The sequence below is a fragment of the Rhinoraja longicauda genome, chromosome 36 (assembly GCF_053455715.1).
Source record: "Rhinoraja longicauda isolate Sanriku21f chromosome 36, sRhiLon1.1, whole genome shotgun sequence".
In the NCBI taxonomy this organism is placed as follows: Eukaryota; Metazoa; Chordata; class Chondrichthyes; order Rajiformes; family Arhynchobatidae; genus Rhinoraja; species Rhinoraja longicauda.
In genome coordinates, this window is record NC_135988.1 from 13,874,411 (window position 1) to 13,899,499 (window position 25,089).

A 25,089-nucleotide genomic window follows, 5' to 3' on the forward strand; every position below is an offset into this window, starting at 1 on the left:
CCAATGGCGGGGAGGGGGAGGCGGCAGTTGGTGGCCGCGTCACGTGGGTTCGGTTTGAATGCGGCCGCCCGCCCGCCCCGACTGACGCCTCCCCGTGCGCGCGCCCGCACACTCCGACAGGCGCCTCCCCGTGCGCGCGCGCGTCCGCCCGCTCTGACTGGCGCCTCCCCGCGCGCCCGCTCCGACTGGCGCCTCCCCGTGCGCGCGCCCGCCCGCTGATTAGCGCCTCCCCGTGCCCGCCTCCACCTCCACCTCCAGCAATTGACTAAACATAGACAATCGGTGCAAGAGTAGGCCATTCGGCCCTTCCAGCCTGCACCGCCATTCATCATAATCATACTTTATTAGCCAAGTATGTTTTGCAACATACCAGGAATTTGATTTGCCACACAGTTATAACAGTAAAGAGCAACAAAACACACAAAATACATTTTAACATAAACATCCACCACAATGACGTCTCCGCATTCCTCACTGTGATGGAAGGCAAACAAAAAGTTCAATCTCTTCCCTTCTTTGTTCACCCACGGTCAGGGGCCTCGAGCCATCCATTGACGGGACGATCTTGGCTCCCGTGCCAGCGGTCGAGCCCTCTGCATCGGGGCGATCATCCAAAATCAGTACTCCGTTCCTGCTTTTTCCCCATATTCCTTTAGCCCTAAGAGCTAAATCTAACTCTCTCTTGAAAATCATCCAGTGAATTGACCTCCACTGCCTTCCGTGGCAGAGAATTCCACAGATCCACAACTTTCTGGGTGAAAAGGTTTTTTCCATATCTCAGTCCTAAATGGCCTACCCCTTATTTTTAAACTGTGACCCGTGGTTCTGGACTCTCCCAACATCAGGAGCATTTTTCCTGCATCTACCCTGTGGTAGAGAAGGAATGAGTAGACTGATCCCAAACTAGTCTGAAGAAGGGTCTCAACCCAAATAGTCACCTATTCCTTCTCTTCCAAAATGGCTGTCCCGCTGAGTTACTCCAGCTTTTTAGGTCCATCTGCAGTTTAAACCAGCATCTGCAGTTAACTTCTTGCACACTGACTAACTACCTGATCTCCCGGTTGCTAAACACTATGTGTAAGAAGGAACTGTAGATGCTGGTTTAAACTGAAGGTAGACACAAAAAGCTGGAGTAACTCAGCGGGACAGGCAGGTGAGAAGGAATGAGTGACATACATTTTGGGTTGAGAATTCTCTTTCCAATTCCCACACTGACCTTTCTGTCCGAGGTCTCCTCCAGTCAAGTGAGGCCAAATGCAAATTGGAGGAACAGCATCTCATATGGGATGAAGAGGAAGATAGATCAGCCATGATTGAATGACGGAGTTGACTTGATGGGCCGAATGGCATAATTCTACTCCTTTCACTTATGACCTTGATATTGCGCTTGGGCAACTTACAGCCCAGTGTTATGAATATTGATTTCTCTAACTTCAAGTAATCCCGGCATTTCCTCTCTCCATCGGAGGGAGAGAGTCCCATCGGAGGGGGAGAGGAGAGTCGCACCAGCTTCTCATTTTCACCCAATAAACAGCTAATGGCCTGTTTCCCTTATCATTGTTACTTTTTTTGCACATCTTTGTTTCATCATTCTATATCTCTTTTCCCTTTCTCCTGACTAGTCTGAAGGGTCTCAACCCAAAATGTCACCCATTCCTTCCCTCTCGAGATTCTGCCTGATCCGCTGAGTTACTCAAGCTTTTCGTGTCTACACTCTTGACTGGTGTCCCCACCCGCACTTTTATAACACTTTAAACCTTTACCCTCTAGTCTTAGACTATTTATATCGGAACAGCAAAATGGCATTCTATTCCTTGAAGCTCTCCCGTTCTTGCACAACAGGCTGGAGGGCCTGAAAAACCTCCCATCGGGTTTACCTCATTCTGCACCACTTCAGTATCAATCACTTTACGCACGTAAACTTTTTGTGTTATTCGTGAATGGCAAGGTCAAACTCCTGCCTTTTGTTACATTGGAGTGGTCTGGAAGTAAAATGAACTCTGTAAGCTAAAGATAGTCACAATAAACAATTTCCAAGGATAGATTTATTGTATAATATAGTATCATCATTAAAGTTTATCTTATAAACATGTATTTTGCATTATTCATCCAATGATCGATTTGTTCATTTTGCTAGAGGCAAGGTTTGTGCAATACCTATTTGATGCGAGGGTGGGAAATCCTGAAAGATTTGATGGTATGTCCCTGTAAGAAACTTTGTGTGAATGTGTATGTGTGTGGGGGCATGGACGCATATGCATGTGAGAAAGATGATGGGTCTTCCATCAACATAGACTATGGAGACCACCACTACACATTGATATTGTGATGGGGGGGGGGTCCGTTCCATGAGTAGCCTGTGGCCTTGTTGGAAATCTCTGCTCCCCCTGGCCTGGAAGCAATTCAGTCCAAGAACTTCTCATGGATTCAACCTTTCTCACCTCTAAGTTACCCAATTTCTGATTCTTTGGTTACAGTTTAACTAAACCAGCCGGGTTGAGTGGGAAAATCAGCATCAAGGGAATTAAGTGAATGGGGCATGGCGTTGCCGCATCAATAGCAAGCATTTCTTGAATGTGCAAATTGAGACCAAATAACATGAAAATTCAATACATCTTAAGTGTCCTCTCCCATGGAAACGGAGAATATTTTCAGCCAGTGCCTTTGTCCTCGGTGATGTCATACACCAAAATAAAGCACAACCATTTTTGACTCCTCCAAGTGAAGCAGGAGCTCAGGCTGATTTCAGGTCATGGAGATAAAACAGGCCGATGCTATATAGTCAAATCCTTTCTTTCAGCTTTTGTAGCCTCTTCATTTCTTGGCGCCTCTTGTCTTTCTTTTCTTTGTGTGTGTAAAATGCTTCAATGGATTCTGTTTCTTGTAAGCCTAAAAAGAAAAACACAAGCTTTATACTCCCCAGAGCACCAATTTACATTTGTAGTTACAGTAGCATAAGATCACATTTATCAACATTTGTTATCAACAATGCCTGTAACATTCATCAACATTTGCATTTACATGATTTGCAGATTTCATGGAAGGAAGCAGAGGTGATGGTAGAAGATTGTTTTTCAGATTGGAGGCCTGTGACTAGTGGTGTGGCTCAGGGTTTGGTGCTAGGCCGATTGCTATTTGTCATCTCTATCAATGATTTGCATGAGAACGTATTGTAAGTTTGCCAAAAATTGCATCAGGATCTTCATCAGTTGGGTGGTGGGCTGAGGAATGGTTGATGGGGTTTTAAAACAAAGTACAAGATCTTTGGGGAGTGTTGTAGAGCAGTGGGATCTAAGAGTGCAGGTACATAAAAGTAACATCGCAGTTAGATATATGGTAATAAGGCTTTCCATACATCGGCCTTCATCAATCAGAGTTGGAGTCCTGGTTCGCCTTTATACAAGCAAGTGGGTGGTATCCCATATCCCCTGACTCGTGCCTTATAGAAAGGCTTTTAGAAGTCAGGCAGCCAATCACAGTACAAGATCCACAGCCTCTGACCTGCTATTGGATCACCTGGTAGACACAAAATGCTGGATTAACTCAGCAGGTCAGGCAACATCTCTGGAACGAAGGAATGGGTGACGTTTCGGGTCGAGACTCTTCTTCAAACCCAAAACATTACCCATTCCTTCTCTTCAGAGATGCTGCCTGACCTGCTGCGTTACTCCAGCATTTTGTGTCCACTTGCGATTTAAACCAGCAACTGCAGTTCTTTCCTACACATTAGATGACCTGTATTTATTTGGGTGGGCCAGTTATGTTTTTTGCTTATTGTTGGCATGACAAACATCGAATGAGTAAAAAAGGATTCTACAAAGGCAACAACTGCTAATAGTGGGAATACTATCTATAACCATTTGTGACTAATTAATTATTGGTCAAAAATGGATGACTCTAAATGTATTAATGCTTTACTTGAAAATTAATATCAAAACAACCGGGACAAGAGTTAATGTCATAGTTCTACTGTGATATTATTTCATCGTAAAGTAGGTTCAACGAGTCATGCAACCTCCTCTGCTCCGGTCTCTGACGTACTCATCATCCCTGTTCAACTTATCCAGAAACACAAGTAAACCAAACCCATATGTGCTACAATAACCTTTCAAGGCCCTAAGTATTCTAGTCACATAATCTTCACAATCCAATTTTATACAAAATTGCCTTATTAAAATCATCATGGGAATACAGACCTAGTTTTTTTTTTACAACATAAAAGTGCTGGGTGTTAGCCTGCTCCCTCCTGATTCTGCTTTGGACCTCAACAAGACTGTCATTAACATTGGTTTCCCCATCTTCGATATTTTGCTTTGGATCATGAACCTTGCTCTCCACACCTTCTTCACCATCTGCACCAAGAATATGTAACAATGTCCAGACATTAACAGGATCTATGGACAGCGATGTCACACACATTCATAAACCAACTGAACTAAACCCAGCACGCCTCAATATCAAAGGCCACAATTTAGAAAAAGTAGGAAACTGGAGTACTGTCAAAAACTGTTACGGCAGTGATGAGGAATGCAAGAAGTCTTCACCTAGTAAGTACAATTATTAGTAAATGTGTTCATTTAGGACAGCTGGCTTGAGGGAGAATAGAACGAGCTTCCGAGTAAAATCACTTAGAAATGTCTCAAATGTCCCTCTGAATCATCTCACCTTGCTTCTGTTCTGTGTGCTGCTTTGCAAGTCCTTTCCTCTCCATCTCTTCCTCTTGCCGATGAAGGGATTCACGATTCTTCTCAGAGTTTGCGGGACTAGCAGTATTAAAACAAACTGATCAATAACTGTTTCAACTACTGAAATCAGATAATCAGTTTTAATATTTTCTAGTTCATCATACTAAGAGACCAGCAGAAGCAGTTACCAAATAATGATGGTGGTTACAAGCTAGAAAATCAAGACATAGATTTCCAGTGATTTGACCATGCAATTCGAGCCAGCATTAAGTAGACGAGGGAGTGCTATATAATGACTGCCTTTCAAATAAGACCTTAAACCAAAGCACTGACTGCTCTCAGGTGGACATGAGACTGATGTCCTCAGACAGCAGGGCGTGCTAGTGTCCAGGCTGACCTTTATCCCATGCACACAAGGTAGAAACAGGCCTCATAAACCCACTTCATCATTTAACTTAATGGCTAACATGACTGTAACCTCAACTCTACATCCCCCTCTACCCAAGGCCAGCATTTCATGCAACAAAAAGCTTTTTAACTGTACCTCAGTATACGTGACAATAAACTAAAATACTGCTCATTCCCTTAATTTATAACGTTTCTCTCAAGCTCTGCCTTAAAATGACCCTGCTCCCACAATCATTGGAGGAAGAGTTCCAAAGACTCATGACCCTCAAGAGAAAACTATTTTCTCATCACTAAATGGGCAAACTCCTATTTTTAAGTGACCTCTATCCTAGATTCCCCAGCAACACGAATCACCCTCTCCACATCTCCCCTATCTGAGACCATTCATTAGGCCGTTTCCACTGGTGAAATCTAACCTATCAGCAATTTCTAGCATTTTCTGTTCTTTTACCTATCCATTCTTTAACATATCATTCTTAATGAAATAAAGAAAATCATTAATTTCTTCATTTAATGAAAGAATCTGATAAAATAGAGTAAACTGGACAGCATTGTCTTCTTTGTTGCAGAGCCAAAGACCCAGGTTCGATCTTGACTAGGGGTGCCTATCTGTACACAGTTTGTACATTCTCACCGTCACCTGCATAGGTTCTCCAGGTTCCTCCCATACTCCAAAGACGTATGTAGGTTAATTGGCTTGGTAAAATTGTAAATTGTCCCCAATGTGTATAGGATAGTGTTGGTGTATGGGGATCGCTGGTCGGTGTGGACCCGGTGAGCCGAAGGGCCTGTTTCCAACACTGTATCTCGAAACTAAACTACAGACGCAGTATATAATTGCAAAGTGACATCTTGCAAAGTTTTCTGGATTAGTGGGATTAAGACTAGTATATAATGTGTGGGATAGCTAACATTTTCAAGAAACAAAGACAACTGATGTTGTAATACGAGAATTTTGCCCGAACAGTCTGTGTCCCATAGCGCTATGGCCAGTAGCGCTTTGTTTAAGTTCCCACGCGCTTTTTGCCTTTCAGTTACAATTCATGCTAAGTTTGTCTTCTCTATGAGAAAGAATAAATTGGTCCCTTTAAAGAACAGTATCATTGGACTATTGACTCACTCAGGTAATCTGGTACATTCTTCATATGTGGCTTCACAATAGCGGGGTGCAGAGGTTTATCGTGTCTCAACAACTGAAAGTCTCTGGGATTATCCTCAAAGTATGTCTATAAAAGAATACAAGGTCAGTGAAAAAATGCCATATTTTATACCATACTTTAATTCTCTACAAAAATATTTTCCTCAAGTCTATTTGTCTCATCTCAGAAATCTGATGCCAGTTCACGAACAATGCAACAGAGGATCTCACTGGTTGACTAACACTAGCAGAATGTAGACACAAAATGCTGGAGTAACTCAGTGGGTCAGGCCGCATCTCGGGAGAGAGGAATGGGTGACGTCACTCATTCCTTCTCTCCCGAGATGCTGCCTGACCCGCTGAGTTACTCCAGCATTTTGTGTCTACATTCGATTTAAACCAGCATCTGCAATTTTCTTTCCTAACACAAACAAGAGGATCAAGATTCCACTGACTACTGGTTTGCTAACATCGTAGCAGAGGATGGAGAACCCACTGTTTCTCACCTTCAATTTCTCAGAGTTGAGAAGCTCCTGTTTGATTTCTTTGAGCCGAGCTTCCTTAATCGCCTGCTTTGTAACTGAACGCATGGCATCCTAGAAAGAGATGAAAATCTTTAAACAAGAACACACACCCACCCCAGGACATCTGAAGCATTTCCAACCCCGGGACATCTAATGCATTTCCAGACAAGGCAATATTTTTTAAATGAACTAATCATTGTAGTGTAGAAAACATGGCTGCAAACAAACACAGATTAGCTCAACAATTAGCAATATAAAAATGTATTTTTGTTGGAAAGAGAAGCTGGCTGTTGGACATCAAAAACATTCCTAGTAACAACGTCACGGGATCTCTCATGTCTGAGGGGAGATGAGGCCTCAAATTAATGTGGCAGACAAAAATGTCATTTTCTAAATCTCACTGTTCCCTCAGTCACACAATAAAATGTCAGCCTAGATTTTAGTGCTCAAGACTTTAGATTGGGACTTAAAACTTCTGATTCAGAGAGGAGTGTGCTGGCTGCTGATCCCCGCCCCTCAACCACACCTCAGGACCTTTGTTGAACCAATCTGAACAAAGTGAATGGAAGTACTGGTTTCATCAATACAATAATTTCTTAACAGTATTAATACAATAATTTCTTACGGTACGGATCTTCAATTAGCAACTGTGTGACAGGGATAGACAGTATTTCCTACTTGCCCCTAAGAATGTTCATTCCTCAGATGCACAGCAATGGCCACCACACTTTATTCATAAGGGGACATCTCTGACTTCACATTTATACAACACATTTATATTCAGCACGGAGATCTCATGAAGACAGGCCAGTAAAAAAAATGTACGACAGAAATCAGCAGGTTACACACTCTGTGATCGTCATACCTTACATCTGTAGCGGAAACCCTCAATCTCTTCGATGTGGAACCGGTAGGGTTTCAAAGCACAGTCCATGTTCTCTGTTGATACGAAAGAATAAGTATTGAATCTACGAGTGAACATTGCTTAATGATCAGATTAAGAAGCTTTTTCCTTCATGTAAGACCAGAGATTGTTCAGGGGCAGCAACAATAGTGACATTGAGGTGTAACTCTTTGCATCATGATGCTTTGGGTTTTTGTTGCCGTCAAGGCAGAAGTGTAGAAAACCGTCTAATCTAAGCAGGAAAATCTTGTCACGTTCCCTTCAATTAACGTCCGGGTAGATAGATTTCATAACACTTAAACCACAGGAAACAAACACAGCTTAAGTAGCCTATCTTCTTTAGATCTTTACTTTGTATTTGCTTTCAAATCTGCTTTTTTAAATGGTAACAATAACTAATTAGATTTGATTATTGGTTACCATTCAGGGTAAATTGTGAAAAACCAATTCAGTTATGAATTTGGGCATGTACTTTTAATTCATGGTTATTTATCTTAACAAATGAAACTGAATTACAATTAAGATACAAACGGGTTCTTAAGTTGAGATACTAGTTGTATGAAGATAGTGTATCTCGTGAGGGAATTAGTTTCTGATCATCCCTTCCATCTGTACGTCAATGTGATGAGCAACAAAGCTCTGCGTGGGAAATTCCAGCCATGTGCACACACGTTGCTCTGCTCCAACTAAGCCACACCCCAACCCAACAAAGTATTTTAGGCAATAACTTAGACCAGGAAGGCTAAATGTTACTTGTATGAACCTCCAGTTAGTGCTTCTTCCACTTGATGGAGCAGTGGCAGTTCCATGAGTGACACAAACGTCAGTGCCGTACCCTGGTTATCCACACGAGCAGTCCTGTGGGAGTAAATGGAATTTGATTCCATTATCAACCAAAGCATTCATTTTAAATATATACAATTTTAATGGTGAAAATCACCCCAGTATCCCATTTCAGTGACCATCGCATTGCATCTGAGCAAGCGAACAAACACTGGCAGACTGAAGGTATTTATTCACAAAATGCTGGAGTAACTCAGCAGGTCAGGCAACACGAGCAGTCTTCAGTTTTGCTTCTTCAGTCTGAAGGGTCTCGACCCGAAATATCACCCATTCCTCTCCTGAGATGCTGCCTGACCTGCTAAGTTACTCCAGCATTTTGTGAATAAATACCTTCGATTTGTACCAGCATCTGCAGTTATTTTCTTACACAAACACTGGCAGACAATCGCAAGGCTACAGATGGGAAGAGAGCAGACACCAGGAGGGGGGAAAATAGGAAGAGACACAACATACATAATGACTTGCCTTCCAACGCGATGTATGTATGAGTCCACCGTGAGTGGGAAGTCAAAGTTAATTACATTTGACACGTTCTGAAAGTCTATGCCACGGGCGACGCCATATTCGTAATCCTTCACTCTGAATGGGAGAAAAGATTATCTGGTAATTATGAACACGAGAGAATGTCCTATCTAAAGAGATGCATTAAACCAAGCACTGTCTCCAGTCAGACCGAACAGATATTCATAATTAACGATGGTGAGCCATACAGTCCAATCCTTCAAGTTCAATGCACAACACCTTGGCATTGTTCTAGGTAAGGGAAGAATTAGTCAGATAATACATGGGAAACATGAATCAAAAGTCCAGGAACTAACACCAATCCAGATCCAGATCCAGTTCTAAGAATTATGTTCTAAAGATGTTCAACCTAACGTAGCTCCAAGTGCACACCAACCTCGAGTGCTGATGGAGAAAAATCTAGTGTCAAACGTACTGAAATTTGGAATCACAAAAGAAAATCTAATGTTTACAAAGACAATTTCAGGCAATCTATTCATAACATCTTGGAAATAAATGGTGCTTTGCTGAATGGAAATGTGCTACTTTAACCAATCCCATTTCCCACCCATGGCACAGCAGGTCAGCACAGATCAAGTGCTCATTCAGTGCAACCAGGATTTCTGCTTCCACCACCCAGAACTGGGTAAAAAAGTTTGTCCTTGCCAAAACATGGAGATAAAGGAAAAGATTTTTAATCTTGGCAGTTGCAATTATCAGGTTTAATGGTAAGAGGTACATTCAATCAAGATACACCACATAGGGTCACCCGAGATTAGCAAGCTCTACCTTGAAGAAAAGTTAAACATCCAAAAAACTGGAAAACTATATTAAACAAAATGTAATAAGGATGTTCGGTATACAGCTCAAAGCAAGTAACTGGGATTATGTTTTGTGGTCCATGACCACCATGCATAAAATGCCACCTCAGCACCTCACGCCCTCCCTCTGCTGAGCAGACCTGCACACGGCACTCATCCTGTGACCTGATATACGGTCAGCATGACTTCCCTATTATTAACATCAGCCAATTATGCCACATATCTCAGATACTTCATAACCTGATTAACCACACAACGGGGAATACGCTCCGATCTTTATCAATGGGGACAATGTGGAGAGAGAGTCCAGCTTCAAGTTTCTGGGTACTCACATTTCGGAGGATCTCACATGGTCCACTAACACCGCTGCGCTGGTCAAGAAGGCGCAGCAACGACTGTTCTCTCTGAGAACACTAAAAAAGTCTGGTCTGCCCCAACAGCTGCTGACGACCTTCTACCGCTGCACCATAGAGAGCATTCTAAGGCATGGCATCCCTGTGTGGTACCTCAGCTGCACGGAGGCAGAGGAGAGCTCTTCAGCGGGTAGTCCATAGAGCTCAGAAGACAATCGGAACACAGCTACTAGCCTTGGAGGACAGCTACAACACACGATGCCTCAGAAAAGCCACCAGCATTCACAAAGACTCCTCACACCCCTGCAATAGTCTGTTCGAAATTCTACCATCGGGCAGACGCTACAAGGCCTTCTACGCCCGCACCTCCAGACTCAGGAACAGCTTCATCCCCAAGGCCATAGCTGCTATGAACCAGTCCTGCTGAGCCGGATGGTCACATCGCACAGTGAACCGGCAGACCTACATGAACTTTATACTGTTTTAAAACTGTTCTAATTTGTTTCACTGGGTTGTATAAATTTATACTGATTAGCTAATTAATTTATTGCATCGTATGGAAGGCGCATTCCCAATCTCGTTGTACCCCTGTACAATGACAATAAAGATATATTGTATTGTATTGTATACCCTCCTCACAAGTATGCATCCCACGATCTCCCTCTACGTCTTAATCCCCCCCACCATTTACAGTACATTCTTTGGTCTTCACTCTCCTCGTCAAATGTGTTACCTCACATTTCACATGATTGAATTATACACTTTTCTGCCCACCTGGCCTGTGGACTACTTTGATCGGATGCAACGCTTCAGAAACGTATCAGATCTTTAACTATTACATAAGAGGGGTTTAGTGTTGTACTGGTGTAAACAAATACTTGATGGACGGCGTGGAGTCAATGGGCCCGTTTTTGCACTGTGAGACTCAATTTTTAATAATGCTTACTTTGCTCCTTTGCCGTGTTTTTTCTCCTTCTTTACCACATCTGTGCTGGCAGCATCTGTAAGATCGTGCTCATCTGCTGCAATGATGTAGTCGTAAATACCACGATTGAATTGACCGATGATATGACACCTGAGGAGGTAAATTGATAAGGCTCCTTGACAACGCAGCTTCTCCCACCACCCTCCCAACCCACACCATAGACTGTCAAGGGTTCCAGACATCAGTCTCTTAATAAAACAAGGCCGGCACGGTGGCGCAGCGGTAGAGTTGCTGCCTTACAGCGAATGCAGCGCCTGAGACTCAGGTTTGATCCTGACTACAGGCGCCGTCTGTACGGAGTTTGTACGGAGTTTGTATGTTCTCCCCGTGACCTGTGTGGGTTTTCTCCGAGATCTTCGGTTTCCTCCCACACTCCAAAGACGTACAGGTATGTAGGTTAATTGACTGGGTAAATTGTAAAAATTGTCCCTAGTGTGTGTTGGATAGTGTTAATGTGCGGGGATCGCTGGGCGGGGCGGACTCGGTGGGCCGAAGGGCCTGTTTCCGCGCTGTATCTCGAAATCTAAAATCGAAATCTAAATCTAAAAGAGCTGACTGCAATCCCTCAGTCCTGCGCTAGGCTGGGAACAGCAAAAAGGTAAAGGATTCAAAAGAAGTTTCAACCCAGGTGTCACTGTCTCAATGTGAGGGTTGGGCCATTTGGGACCGAAACAAGAACCTGTTCGTTCTCTCAGGATTCGGTGAATCTTTGGAACTCTGCATGGCAATGGAGGCTCGGTCAATGGTTGTGTTCAAAATAGATTAATAGATCACTGGATATTAGTTAGAAGAATCAAATGATATGGGAGTACGGGTAAATGATGGAGATGGAGATGCAGATCACCCATGGTCCTGTTGAATACCCAGACAAACTGGAGAAAACAGATGGCCATGAGCCTTGTGGTTCTTCACAAGCTTCCCACTGCTGCTCTAGCCAGATCTACAGCTGGCACGGTGCTGGGATCTCTGATAATGGAATAAAAGTCAAAATGCTGAAGGTTCCCAGTGGGACATGCAGCATTTATGAAGAAACAGAAATTCTTCAGATTGATGATCAGTTAGGCAGCAAATGTGTTGTCATTTTGCAATTTCAACATCTGTGGTACAGTACTTTATTTTTCACGCCCTGTTGTGGAGGAGAGACGGGAGAAATGCAAGGCCAAGTGCCCCGCCCTCTAGTGGACAGAGGACTGTCGGGTTAGGCGTTCAGGCACTGCATTCAAGACTGAGATGCGAGATTTCTGGATAGTGGAACAATCGGAAAACATGGTGATTGCTCAAGAAAGCAAGTTGAGGTAAATGATCGCCATGATTTTACTGAATGGCAGGGGAGTCTTGAGGAGATGGATGACTGCTATATCGATTTTATACGGTTCAATCATCCTCATGTGGCATTTGCATCTCCCAGTCACTCAGAACATAGGTTCTAGTCCGATGGAACAATGCAAGTATTGATGCATTCAAAGCTAATTTCATTTCATTCTGCACATATACATTGGTATTACTGTGCATACACGTGACTTTTTCCCTGTTGAACTTAAGGTAGGAACAAGGAAAGGTAGGTCGAAGGAGAAAGAAAGATACATAATGGGAAAAAAACGAGAAGGCAGCAGTCAATGTATCCAAGATAAACCACACCTGGAGTGGACTGGTAGCTCTGAATTTAGGACGCAGGAGAAGATGCTGAATTGCTCCAGGAATAACTTCAGCCGGTAACATCTGCCGATGGAATTCACAAAAATAATGGTCTTGCCACGGACAAGGGAAAGCTTCAATAACGTGTAGATCAGCAAGAACTTCTCCTCCTCCTCACAGTTTATGTGGTACTGAGTCAACTGGGAACTGTCCGGAAGTCGAGACTCTTGCAGCTTCAGAATCACCTAAAGGATACAAGATTATAGTACAGCACCATGTCACAGCTATGCAGTACTATGCAAGACAAATATAGGAACACTGCAGAACTGATATTCTCTTAGTATATTCATAATTGGTAAGGAGTTACCGCTAAGTCAGAAAATAACATTTGTTTCCCCGTTTTTTAAATATACCATGAATCCATATCACCATTATTGTGCAATATATCCATCAGAAGGATATTTCTAAAGCTATTGTGCAATATATCCACCACAAGGATATATCTAAGGATATTTCAAAACCTCAGGAAGCCTCAGTATCTCAAAGATACACAAATCAATCTGCATTCATAAGGCCCCACAAACAAGTAGAGATGGAAGTCCAACTGAATCCATGTCAACACAAGTGCTGAAGAAACTCAAGAGGGTCAAGCAGCATTCGTGGAGGGAATGCTGGGTTTTGGGTTGTGACCCTTCTTCGGCAGAAACATCGTCTGTCCATTCCTTCTATAGATGCCGCCTGACTTGCTGAATTCCTCCAGCACTTTTGTTTTGTTCCAAGATTCCAGCATCTGCAATTTCTTGTGCCTTTGGATCAGCATCAAATTGGCTTAAGGCCAGGTGAAACAGTCCATTACAACACGCTGCCCCCATTCATAAAGAACCAATCCCATCTTTATTGTTCATTTGAAAAGGACTGCTTTATTCCTGAACTTAGAAAGAATGCCCAGATCTTAGCATAGTAGTTCAGTTTAGTTTATTGTCAGCTCTGAGGTTCCATGCTATCCAAAGATAGGCACATAAAGCTGGAGTAACTCCGCGGGACAGACAGCATCTCTGGAGAGAAGGAATGGGTGACGTTTTGGATCGAGACCCTCCTTCAAGTCCGAAACGTCACCCATTCCTTCTCTCCAGAGATGCTGCCTGAGTTACTCCAGCATGTTGTGTCTATCTTTGGTTTAAACCAGCATCTGCAGTTCCTTCCTACACATTTGTATGCTATCCAGTCAACAGAAAGACAATCAAGCCATTTATAGTGTATAGATTACATGACTGGAGCGACTAGGCTTGTATACACTGGAATTTAGAAGGATGAGAAGGGATCTTATCAAAACATATAAGATTAGTAAGGGGTTGGACACATTAGAGGCAGGAAACATAAATTCCCAATGTTGGGGGAGTCCAGAACCAGGGGCCACAGTTTAAGAATAAGGGGTAGGCCATTTAGAACGGAGATGAGGAAAAACTTTTTCAGTCAGAAAGTTGTGAATCTGTGGAATTCTCTGCCTCAGAAGGCAGTGGAGACCAATTCTCTGAATGCGTTCAAGAGAGAGCTAGATAGAGCTCTTAAGGATAGCGGTGTCAGAGGGTATGGGGAGAAGGCAGGGAACGGGGTACTGATTGAGAATGATCAGCCATGATCACATTGAATGGCGGTGCTGGCTCGAAGGGCCGAATGGCCTACTCCTGCACCTATTGTCTATAAAGGAATAATATTTGCATTTAAGATCCTGGTTCATCAGTATCACCACCACTACAAAAAGTCATTTTAGAAGAATTCATACCGGATTATGAAGCACTAGCTCTTTCAGTGCCTGAACATCTTCATTAAATGTGGCTGACATCAAGAATGCCTGATAAATCTTTGGGAGATGTCTGCAGTAGATTAGAATAAACCTGGTAAGTACACATATCATACTCTGCGACATTGCTCTGGGTATGCAAATGTTAGATCTTCTGTGACAATAAAGAATTGCTCGACACAAAACAAATAAAAGGTTCCGTATCCAGCGTTCAGTTATCAGACCACAGTCCTAATCTTGATGCCAACGTGAACATGTAAAGACAGTTACAGAATGTTTGGGGGAAATGGCATCAGCATTCCTACACACAGAGGTGGATGGTTGGTAAAAGGAAGAACACTTTCAAGAGTGACGTTGTTGTATGTTTATTGGTGCTTGTAGACCATGTGAGAAAAAGCATATATTAACTGGAGTTCAAAAGAGTATTTTTGTCTCCGAATTAAAAGATTGATAGTTCACACACCAGAAAACTGAACATAAAAATTTAGATTTACACACCGGGAGTGCAACACTATTGAAGCCCTGTTCAGTTAGCAAGATGAACATAAAGATTCCATGACAATTTTTAAGAGTGCCAGTAGAGGGAACCTGGCGTCCAGGCAATCTTTTTAACATTATTCCAATACAGATTATCTGGTCATGATCATTGGTTTGAATGAGTTTGTTGCGTGCAAGCTCATCGCTTACCATCGGAGCCTGCGATCCCTTGCCTGGGATCGACGCTACAACCGCGGCCTGCGGATTTCAACATCGAGGAGCTCGCAGTCTCGGTTAGAGGCTGATGTCAGGAAGCTCCAATGACCAGCCCCGACCCGGGGTCTGATCGCTCGGCGCGGGGGAACTGAGAGCCCCCCCCCCCCGATGTGGGAGCTTGATCGCCGTGATGCGGAGGGCTCGACCGCTGGTTACGGGAGCCAAGATTGCCTCGACAACGGAAGGTTCAAGCGCCCCGACCACGGGAGAACAAAGTAAATGCTCAACAGTTGTAAAATAATTAACGGCATTTTATATTAATTTGTTGATTTGTTTTGCTTATTATAAATTATCCATGTGTATTGTCTTTGCAGGGCTGTTATGATGTTGTAGGTAAGAATTTAATTGTTCTGTTATTGTTACACATGACAATTAAACACTCCTGACTATATAAATACATAGGAGGTATTTCTCCCCCCTCAAGATCCACAATGTAATTTATTATTTCTTGTGAACTGCTCTTAAATTAGTACCTCTAATTGTTCCACCTGCATCAGACCTACAATAGTAATTGTTGAGATATCTTATATAGTCTCTCCAGAAAGTCAATTTATGCAGTCGGTCATTCAGCAGAGAAAGGCCTTTTGGCCGACAAGGTTCATGCTGAACATTAAACACCAATTTGAACTAAACTTTAGGGGCGGCACAATGATGCAGTGGTAGAGTTGCTCCCTTACAGCACCAGGGACTCTGATTTAATCCTGACTAAGAGTGCTGTTTGTATGGAGCTTGTACGTTCTCCCTGTGATCGCGTGGGTTTATTCCAGGTGCTCCGGTTTCCTCCCACATTCCAAAGACGTACAGGTTCGTAGGTTAATTGGTTTCTGTAAATTCCCCATGGTGTTTAGGATGTGGGATAACATAGATCTATTGTTGGTCGGCACAGACTTGGTGGACTGAGGGGCCCGTTTCTACGCTGTATCTCCAAACAAAACTAATCCAATTTCAATTGAATTGAAAGTCATAATATTGATACTGAATAATCCACGTGAAGACCATCTATGGAAGAATCTCTTAAGGGAAAGTAATTCACACCATAGATGTAGCTAAACTGAAAGACAAAATACAGAAAGCAGATGGAAATTCAGTCAAGACGAATCACAAATTTTGTTTTTTACCCCAAAAGGTTCTTCAAGTCATTTTCAAATCCAAATGAGAAGACCAGATCTGCCTCATCAATCACAAGCATTTCCAGTGATGTACAGAGACTCAGGGTATGTTGCTCCAAGTGCAGCAGAACACGGGAGGGTGTGCCTATTACAATGTCAGGCTTCTCCATCAATATGGGCCTGAGGGAGAGAATCAGTATTGAGAAGGTCCATGCACAAGGTACAAAAGGAGAAGTTTCAGACAAACACTAGTTATTTTTCTACCTCTGTGCTGATATATCCGCCTGTCCCGAGACATCAGCTACTCGAACATCCCACGAACAGCAGGATGTGAGTTGTCGGATCATCTGCTGCACTTGCTGACCCAGCTCCTTTGTGGGGACCAACACAAGGGCTCGCACTGCCTGCTCACAGGTGGACTGAAGAGAGACACAGGGGTTATAGAAATTCCAGCTCCACTACAGGCATCTCTGACACTCTGTTCAACTACAAACTTGGCTCCTGCACACACTTCACATTGAGTTATTAGGAGACTTCCTTATGGCAGCAAGTAGATTAAGCATCGCTTCACTAAAATTGCATACTACTTAGAGTGGAGAATTCATGCTGGATTCATATTTGGGTGGCACAGTTGCTGCCTTACAGCAGCAGAGACCCGGGTTCGATCCTGACCAAGGGTGCTGTCTGCAAGGAGTTTGTACGTTCTCCCTGTGACCGTCTGAGTTTTCCCTGGTGTTGCGTTTTCCTCCCACATTGCAGAGGCGTACAGGTTTGTAGATTAATTGGCTTTGATGAAAATTGTAAATTGTCCCTAGTGTGTAGGACAATGCTAGTGTACAGGTATCGCTGGTCAGCGTGGGTCTCAGTTGGCCAAAAGGCGTGTTTCCGTAGTTTATCTCCAAACTCTAAACTAAACGCTAAGGCATAGCAATCAAGTGTAAAGTCCAAAGTTGGAGTAGTATTGTGGTAAACAGCACAACTGATAGCAGAGTCAGGGGGTATGGGGAGAAGGCAGGAACGGGGTACTGATTGAGAATGATCAGCCATGATCACATTGAATGGCGGTGCTGGCTCGAAGGGCCGAATGGCCTCCTCCTGCACCTATTGTCTATTGTAACTGCTGTGGGGAGACCCAGCAACCACTAGGATGAGAAAGTGCAATTCATAATAAAGTAATTTTGTGCAGCTGCAATTCCCTTGCTTCCAAAATCCCAATCATTGCCCGTGTACATGTTCGGAATTTACCCCTCTGCGTTAAAGGACCAAGTGTAGAAAACACACATACAAGTCTGCATGAACTCTCAAAATCAGACCCTTAAAACTAACACGGATGGCGACTACTTAATGAGCAAATAGGGCGGATGCAAGAGGTTACCTTTTTTGTGTTGAGAAGATGCTCAATGATTGGAATGGCATACGCTGCAGTTTTTCCAGACCCAGTTCGTGCCCTGGCAAGAAGATCTTTTCCCTCCAGTGCCAGAGGAATGGCTTTTTCCTGGATTAGAGTAGGCTGGGCCCAGTTCAGTTTGGCAATTGCCTGATTATTTGTATTTTGTGGGTGGAAAAAACACATGGTTACACAAAATTCGGCCATACTGTTCGCAGTTTTCTCTTTTTCTTTCTTTTCCTCTTCAATGCAGCTACACAGATATCTCCCTTCACCACCATCTCTCTCGATCCTACTTCCTAACCCACCATTGGCATCCAAATACTCCTTTCCAACATCACTATCTCTGGGTAACAGGCTCATATCTTGCAACATTCCTTCTCCAACATCACCCTCACACTTTTTAATTCCCACCTTTCAGCACCACCCTCCTCTATTCACCAAATGTCCACCACCGCTTCCCCAATATTTTTTCCATCTCCCAACTTTAATCCACTTAATGAACTGCTCACACTCTCGCACTCTTTCTCCAAGTAGTCAGGCCTCCTTCCTACCAGCCCTTCCCCAAACTCCAGGGCTCTTTACCATCCCTTCCCCACAAACCTGACCTCAGATCTACCCCCCCCCCCCCCCAAGAACTGTTTATTTTCCCAGCACACGTGAGTGTCCAAGAAACAAAAATTCACAGGGGATAAGGTGCAACCCTACAAGGGCAAAATTTACCCTCCTACTCCTGTCTTCCCTCCCCTCCCGCTTTCATCCCACCACCCCCGTTCTTCCCTCTCCTTCCATCCTTCCACCCCTTCCTTCCCTCCCTCTCTCCCTCCTTCCCTCCACCCCTTCCTCCCCTCTCTCTCTCCTCCCTCCTTCCCTCCACCCCTTCCTTCCCTCCCTCCCTCCCTCCCCCTTCCTTCCCTCGCTCTCCTCCCTCCCTCCCCTTCCTTCCTGCCCTCTCTCCCTCCTTCCCTCCACCCCTTCCTTCCCTCCCTCCTCCTTCCCTCTCTCCTCCTTCCCTCTCTCCACCCTCCCTCTCCTCCCTCCCTTCCATCCCTCCACCCCTTCCCTCCCTCTCCCCTCCCTCCTTCCTTCCCTCCCTCCTCCTTCCCTCTCTCCTCCTTCCCTCTCTCCACCCTCCCTCTCCTCCCCCCTTCCATCCCTCCACCCCTTCCCTCCCTCTCCTCCCCCCTTCCATCCCTCCATCCCTTCCTTCCCTCTCCCACCCTCCACTCCCCTTGCCCTTCCTTCACATTACTCTCTCCTTCTCTCGCTCCCTCTTATCGCTATCTCCCTGTCTCTCCCCTCTACTCGTCCCCTTCCTTCCTTCTCCCCTCTCTGTCCACCCTCCCCTGTCCCCGTCTCTTTCTCTTCCTGCCCCTGCCCCTGCCCAGTACCTGCAGCAGACGCTCCTCCAGTCCCATCTCGTGGAAACCCAGCCTCTCCGCCGCCATCTTTGCTCTAGGTGACGCCACGGGCCCGCTCCACAGCGCCCCGCGGAGGCGGGGAGGTGTCCCTGCAACTCAAGGCAACGCTCATTGTCTAAAGAGGGACATTGTCCGAAGCGGGACATTGGCCGAAGCGGGACATGGTCTGAAAAAGGACAACACCCGTCCGCAGAAGGGTCTCGACCCGAAACGTCCCCCATTCCTTCCATCCAGAGATGCAGCCTGTCCCGCTGAGCTACTCCAGCATTTAGTGTCTATCTTCGGTTTAAAATACATCCTCAGTACCCCAAAAATAAAATCAGATTCAGCTTAATTTAATAGTTGAAACAAAGAACTGCAGATGTTGGTAAGAAGGGGCCTGCAGATGCTGGTTTACACTAAAAATGGACACAAAATGCTGGAGTACATGAAACAGAGGAAATAGGTGCAGGTGTTGGCCATCAACCCTCGTGCCAGCACCGCAATTCAATATGATCATAGCTGATCATCCAAAATCAGTAGCCCGTTCTTGTTTTCTCCCCATATCCCTTGATTCTGTTAGCCCCAAGAGCTATATCTAACTCTCTCTTAAATACATCAGTTAGTACATCAATATTCATACCACTGGGTTGTATGAGCATATTGAGCACCTTTTTTGGGGGGGGCAGCTCACAGCCCAGTGGAATGAATATTGATTTCTCAAACTTCAAGTCACTCTTGCTTTCCCTCTCTCTCCTCACTCCCTTACCCTAGTTCTCCGACTAGTTTCACTCTCCTCAATTTTATTGATGGCATGCCTGTGATCACCTTCACCTCAGCTAAAAATGAACCATTCTACATTTCCTTGATTTATTCACAAAATTCACATTTCCTTGACATTGACTGCTTTGATCTGTCATTTTCACATCCTACCCTTCCACATCTCTAGTCTCCCTCTGCTGACACTCAGCCTGAAGAAGGGTCTCGACCTAACGTCACCCATTCATTCTCTCCAGAGATGCTGCCTGTCCCGCTGAGCTATTCCCGCATTTTGTGTTTATCTGCAGATATCGGTTAATGTACAACAGGCCACAAAGTGCTGGAGTAACTCAGCAGGTCAGGCAGCATCTATGGAGAACCAGAGAGGCTGCCTGACCTGCTGAGTTACTCTAGTACTTCTGTATCATTTTATAGTACTACATTCCATCAAAGCTTAGTCCTTCTATCGACCAATTTAAAGTTAGAAACTTAAGAGTCAAGACTACTTTATTGTCACGTGTATAGTGATTTTTTTTTTCATACAATTCAGTGACAATCCTACTATACATTAGGCAAAATCACACTAAGTATATTGTAAGACAGTAGACCACATTAGCTTACAATTAAATGCTGAGAACGAAGAAAGAGACAAAATACGGAGCACTCAGATGGAACAAAAGGACAAAACAGCTCTTTTCAGTGACTCTTTGAAGGGTCTTTGTTGGGTTGAGTGAGGGAAGTTACAAAGGTTCATCCAACAATCCTATCTAATGCTTGCCGTCTCAGGTGGCAGCCAAAGGGTTCCCCCTTTGTTCTCGGCGCCTCCTTGCTCTCCAACAGCGCTCCTCATTCTCCCACAGTTCTCCCATGGTCTCCTCGCTCTCCGGCGTTTGTTTGAGGGTCCGGTCGACGCACCATAGGCAGTATGCAGTGTCACCGTGTTTTGCCGCCGACAGTCACAATAGTTCACCAAACAGTCCGAGGTACCGCTCTCTCATATGACAGCAGCCAACTCCACCCCTCCCCTTCGTTTTCAACAGCCTCATCGCTCTTCCCTGTGTCTCCGACAGCCCTCCTCGCTCCCTCTGACGGTCCTTCTTGGTGGTTAATTGTCTCCGCATTATCGCTCATCGGGAATACAGAAGACATCACGCAGACAGTACACAAGCACCGACAAAAGTTCACCGAAAAATCCAATCTACTGCCTGCCCTCTCGCGTGGCAGCGGCCCTCCATTCTTGGCGGCGCTCCTCGCCCCAACATCTTTTCTCGCTCTCCCACGGTCCCCTCGCTCTCCCTCGGGCCTCCACCCGCTCTGACGATTTCCCTCGCTCTCCGAGGAAACCAGTTCTCCTTGTGTTTTCTGAGTGCTTCAGTAGAACTTGCCGTTCTTGTAAACCCAGTCCATTTCCTATCTTGCTCTCCCACGGCTTTCCTCTCTCTCTCTCTCTCCGACGGTCCCATCCCTCACTAATGGCCCGTATTGCTCTCCGACGGTCCCACCACTGTCTGATGGCCCGTGTTGCTCTCCGACGGTTCCACCGCTCTCTGATGGCCCTTATTGCTCTCTGACGGCCTTCCTTGCTCTCGGTGATCGCTCGCAGGTCCCTCCACGCTCTTGCAGCGCGGGTCCCATCCACCTCCGGAGTTGGCGAACCGGGCCACGTTTTGGCGCCCGACAAAGTTACAAAAGTTCACCGAACTGTCCTATCTACCGCTTGCCGTCTCACACGGCAGCAGGTCTCTCTCCCCCCACCAGGTCCCCCTTCGTTCTCGGCATTTACTGGCGGGTCCCTCCTTGCTCTCGTGGTGCGGGTCCCATTAATGTCCGTGGTGGGCGAGACCGGCCTGCGGGAGGGAAGGCTTGGCTCCACTCGCCGGGAATTCGTCGAGCAGACCTCACCCAGGCAGTACACATGTCGCCACGTTTTTGGCGCCAAAGTTACAAAGGTTTATTGAACAGCCCTAGTTACTGCCTGTCGTCTACGTGGCAACAACACCACCCTCCCCGCCGCGTACACCCTTTCATTCTCTGCAGCCACTTCGCTCTGACACACCTTCTCGTTCGTGGCGGCCCCCCTCGCTCTTCGCCGATCCTCATCGCTCTTCGCCGACCTTCCTTAGGCGATGATCCTCGCTCTCCGAGGGTCCCCTCAGACTCCAACGGCGCTCCCCACTCTCCCTCGCCTTCCCGCAGCGCTCCTGTCTCACCGATGACCTTCCTCGCTCGCAGACAGCCCTCCCCACTCTCCCTCGGCTCCCCAGTGACATTCCTCGGCTGTCCGACGGTCCCCTCGCTCTCCGCCGACATCCCGTGCTCTCCGACAGCCTCCCTTGCTCTCCAACGACTACTCGCTCTCTGACGAGTCGCCTTCGCTCTCCTACGGCCCCCTCACTCCTACGACCTTCCTCGCTCTCCTACGGCCCCCTCACTCTCACCGGTTACACGCGGGCCCTCCCTCGCTCTTGTGGCACGGGTCATGTTGATGTCCAGTGGGCTCGTCAGCAATTCATGCAGAAGACCTCACCTAGGCCGTACACAAGTGTCACTGCGTCTTGGCGCCAACAAAGTTACAAAAGTTCACCCAATAGTCATCTCTTCTGCTTGTCGTCTCACATGGCAGACGACTGGAGCGACTAGGCTTGCATACACTGGAATTTAGAAGGATGAGAGGAGATCTTATCGAAACATATAAGATTATTATGGGGTTGGACACGTTAGAGGCAGGAAACATGTTCCCAATGTTGGGGGAATCCAGAACAAGGGGCCAGTTTAAGAATAAGGGGTAGGCCATTTAGAACTGAGATGAGGAAAAACCTTTTCAGTCAGAGTTGTGAATCTGTGGAATTCTCTGCCTCAGAAGGCAGTGGAGGCCAATTCTCTGAATGTATTCAGGAGAGAGCTAGATAGAGCTCTTAAGGACAGCGGAGTCAGGGGGTATGGGGAGAAGGCAGGAACGGGGTACTGATTGAGAATGATCAGCCATGATCACATTGAATGGCGGTGCTGGCTCGAAGGGCCGAATGGCCTCTTCCTGCACCTATTGTCAGCAGGCTTCCCCTTGCCCAGGTCGTTCTGGGCGGCCTCCACGTACTTGGACACCCCCCCCCCCCCTGGCGGTCCACCTCATTCTCCGTCAGTTCCCACACTCTCCGACCATATTCCTCGCTCTCTGATGACCTTTCTCCCTCTCCCATGACTCCCCTAGCTCTCGGCGGTCGCTCGCAGGTCCCTCCACGCTCCTGCAGCACGGGTCCCATCGGCCTCCGGTGTGGGCGAACCGGGTGAACCCTCGACTGGACCCGCGAAAGACCATATTGGCCAGGCCCGGGAGTAAACCGACAGGGAGAACCCCGAACCCCCCCTCTGTACCGGGTGACCTAAGATCAGGAGCGTGGGGCGAAAGTGCATCCAAAACCTGAGGAGCAGCCACTTAAGATACTGCCTCAGGGTCTCGACCCGAAACGTCACCCATTCCTTCTCTCCCGAGATGCTGCCCGACCTGCTGAGTTACTCCAGCATTTTGTGAATAAATACCTTCGATAAATACCTTCGATTTGTACCAGCATCTGCAGTTATTTTCTTACACTATATATATATACTAGAACAAGTGTGCCCGTTCAAAGCGGGCCCGTTGGGCCCGTCCCCACACCCCCCATTCTCTCCTCCCCCAGCCCCACTCTTACTCTCCAAGTGTGCCCGTTGGGCCCGTCCTCCTGATCTGTGTATGTCAAGTGACCACTATAACCTTTTTTTTTTTTTTTCCTAATCAGATGTGCAGCACTTTGGTCAACATGGGTTGTTTTTAAATGTGCTATACAAATATAATTGACTTGACTTGACTTGACTTGACTTGCAATAACAATTTAGCTTTTCGAAACAATGTAGCCGTCACAAGCTGAAAACTAAATCCTTTTCTGGAAACTTTTCGAAACAAATGTAGCCGTCACAAGCCACAAGCTGAAAACTAAATCTGCACTGCAGCGCCCCCTATAATTTAGGGGGGGGGGGGGGGAGCGCTTTAAAACCTCTGTGACTTAAAAAACATGCGACCGAATTAAATAAAAAACAATTTTGCAGCAGATAACCGCGTGGTGATTAAGGCGGCGCAAAAATCGTGGCGCTACGGTTCACCGTTTTGACGAAATCAGAGAAACCGCTGTTACGCGCATATATATATATATAACACAAGATCTGAGTTTTAGTATTGTACTAGAACAAGTGTGCCCGTTCAAAGCGGGCCCGTTGGGCCCGTCCCCACACCCCCCATTCTCTCCTCCCCCAGCCCCACTCTTACTCTCCAAGTGTGCCCGTTGGGCCCGTCCTCCTGATCTGTGTATGTCAAGTGACCACTATAACCTTCTTTTTTTTTTTTTTCCTAATCAGATGTGCAGCACTTTGGTCAACATGGGTTGTTTTTAAATGTGCTATACAAATATAATTGACTTGACTTGACTTGACTTGACTTGACTTGCAATAACAAAACAATCAGCGCTTTTCTGGAAACTTTTCGAAACAATGTAGCCGTCACAAGCCACAAGCTGAAAACTAAATCCGCACCACAGCGCCCCCTATAATTTAGGGGGGGGGAAGCGCTTTAATACCTCTGTAACTTAAAAAACATGCGACCGAATTAAATAAAAAACAATTTTCCAGCAGATAACCGCGTGGTGATTAAGGCGGTGCAAAAATCGTGGCGCTACGGTTCACCGTTTTGACGAAATCAGAGAAACCGCTGTTACGCGCATACATATATATATAACACAAGATCTGAGTTTTAGTAGTATATAGATATATATGTGTGGTTGTCAATGGGACATTACAGTGTACTGGCGCCGCGGTAGATAAAAGCCCATGGAGTATAAAGGGCGGAGTGTGAAGATTCACACTCACCATCTACATCCCACAATAAATTATTAGTAAATAATTCCTAGATCTATTCAGTCTTCAGATAACCTCCGGCTTCAAAGTCACTGAGTTTGTAAGTACTCCCAATGAATAAAATGCTGCTGTGCCATGAGACAAGGAAACCACAAAACACTGGGATGGAATAGAGGAGGTTGCAGCTCTTTTCAGTGGCTCT

General features: G+C 45.5%; 1 protein-coding gene across 1 annotated transcript; it reads right to left on the reverse strand.

The window, feature by feature from the left end:
- Positions 1–2,038: 2,038 nt before the first annotated feature.
- ddx56 (DEAD (Asp-Glu-Ala-Asp) box helicase 56) lies at positions 2,039–19,336 on the reverse strand. The gene is made up of 14 exons (XM_078428730.1): positions 19,239–19,336; positions 17,836–17,997; positions 16,725–16,879; positions 16,470–16,640; positions 14,581–14,671; positions 12,801–13,042; positions 11,124–11,252; positions 8,968–9,081; positions 8,423–8,517; positions 7,621–7,694; positions 6,738–6,827; positions 6,214–6,319; positions 4,666–4,763; positions 2,039–2,889 (listed from the first exon to the last, which is right to left on the reverse strand). The coding sequence occupies exons 1-14, from the start codon at positions 19,293–19,295 to the stop codon at positions 2,815–2,817; spliced, it is 1,659 nt and encodes a 552-aa protein (XP_078284856.1). The 5' UTR covers positions 19,296–19,336; the 3' UTR covers positions 2,039–2,814.
- Between the last annotated feature and the right edge of the window lie 5,753 nt (positions 19,337–25,089).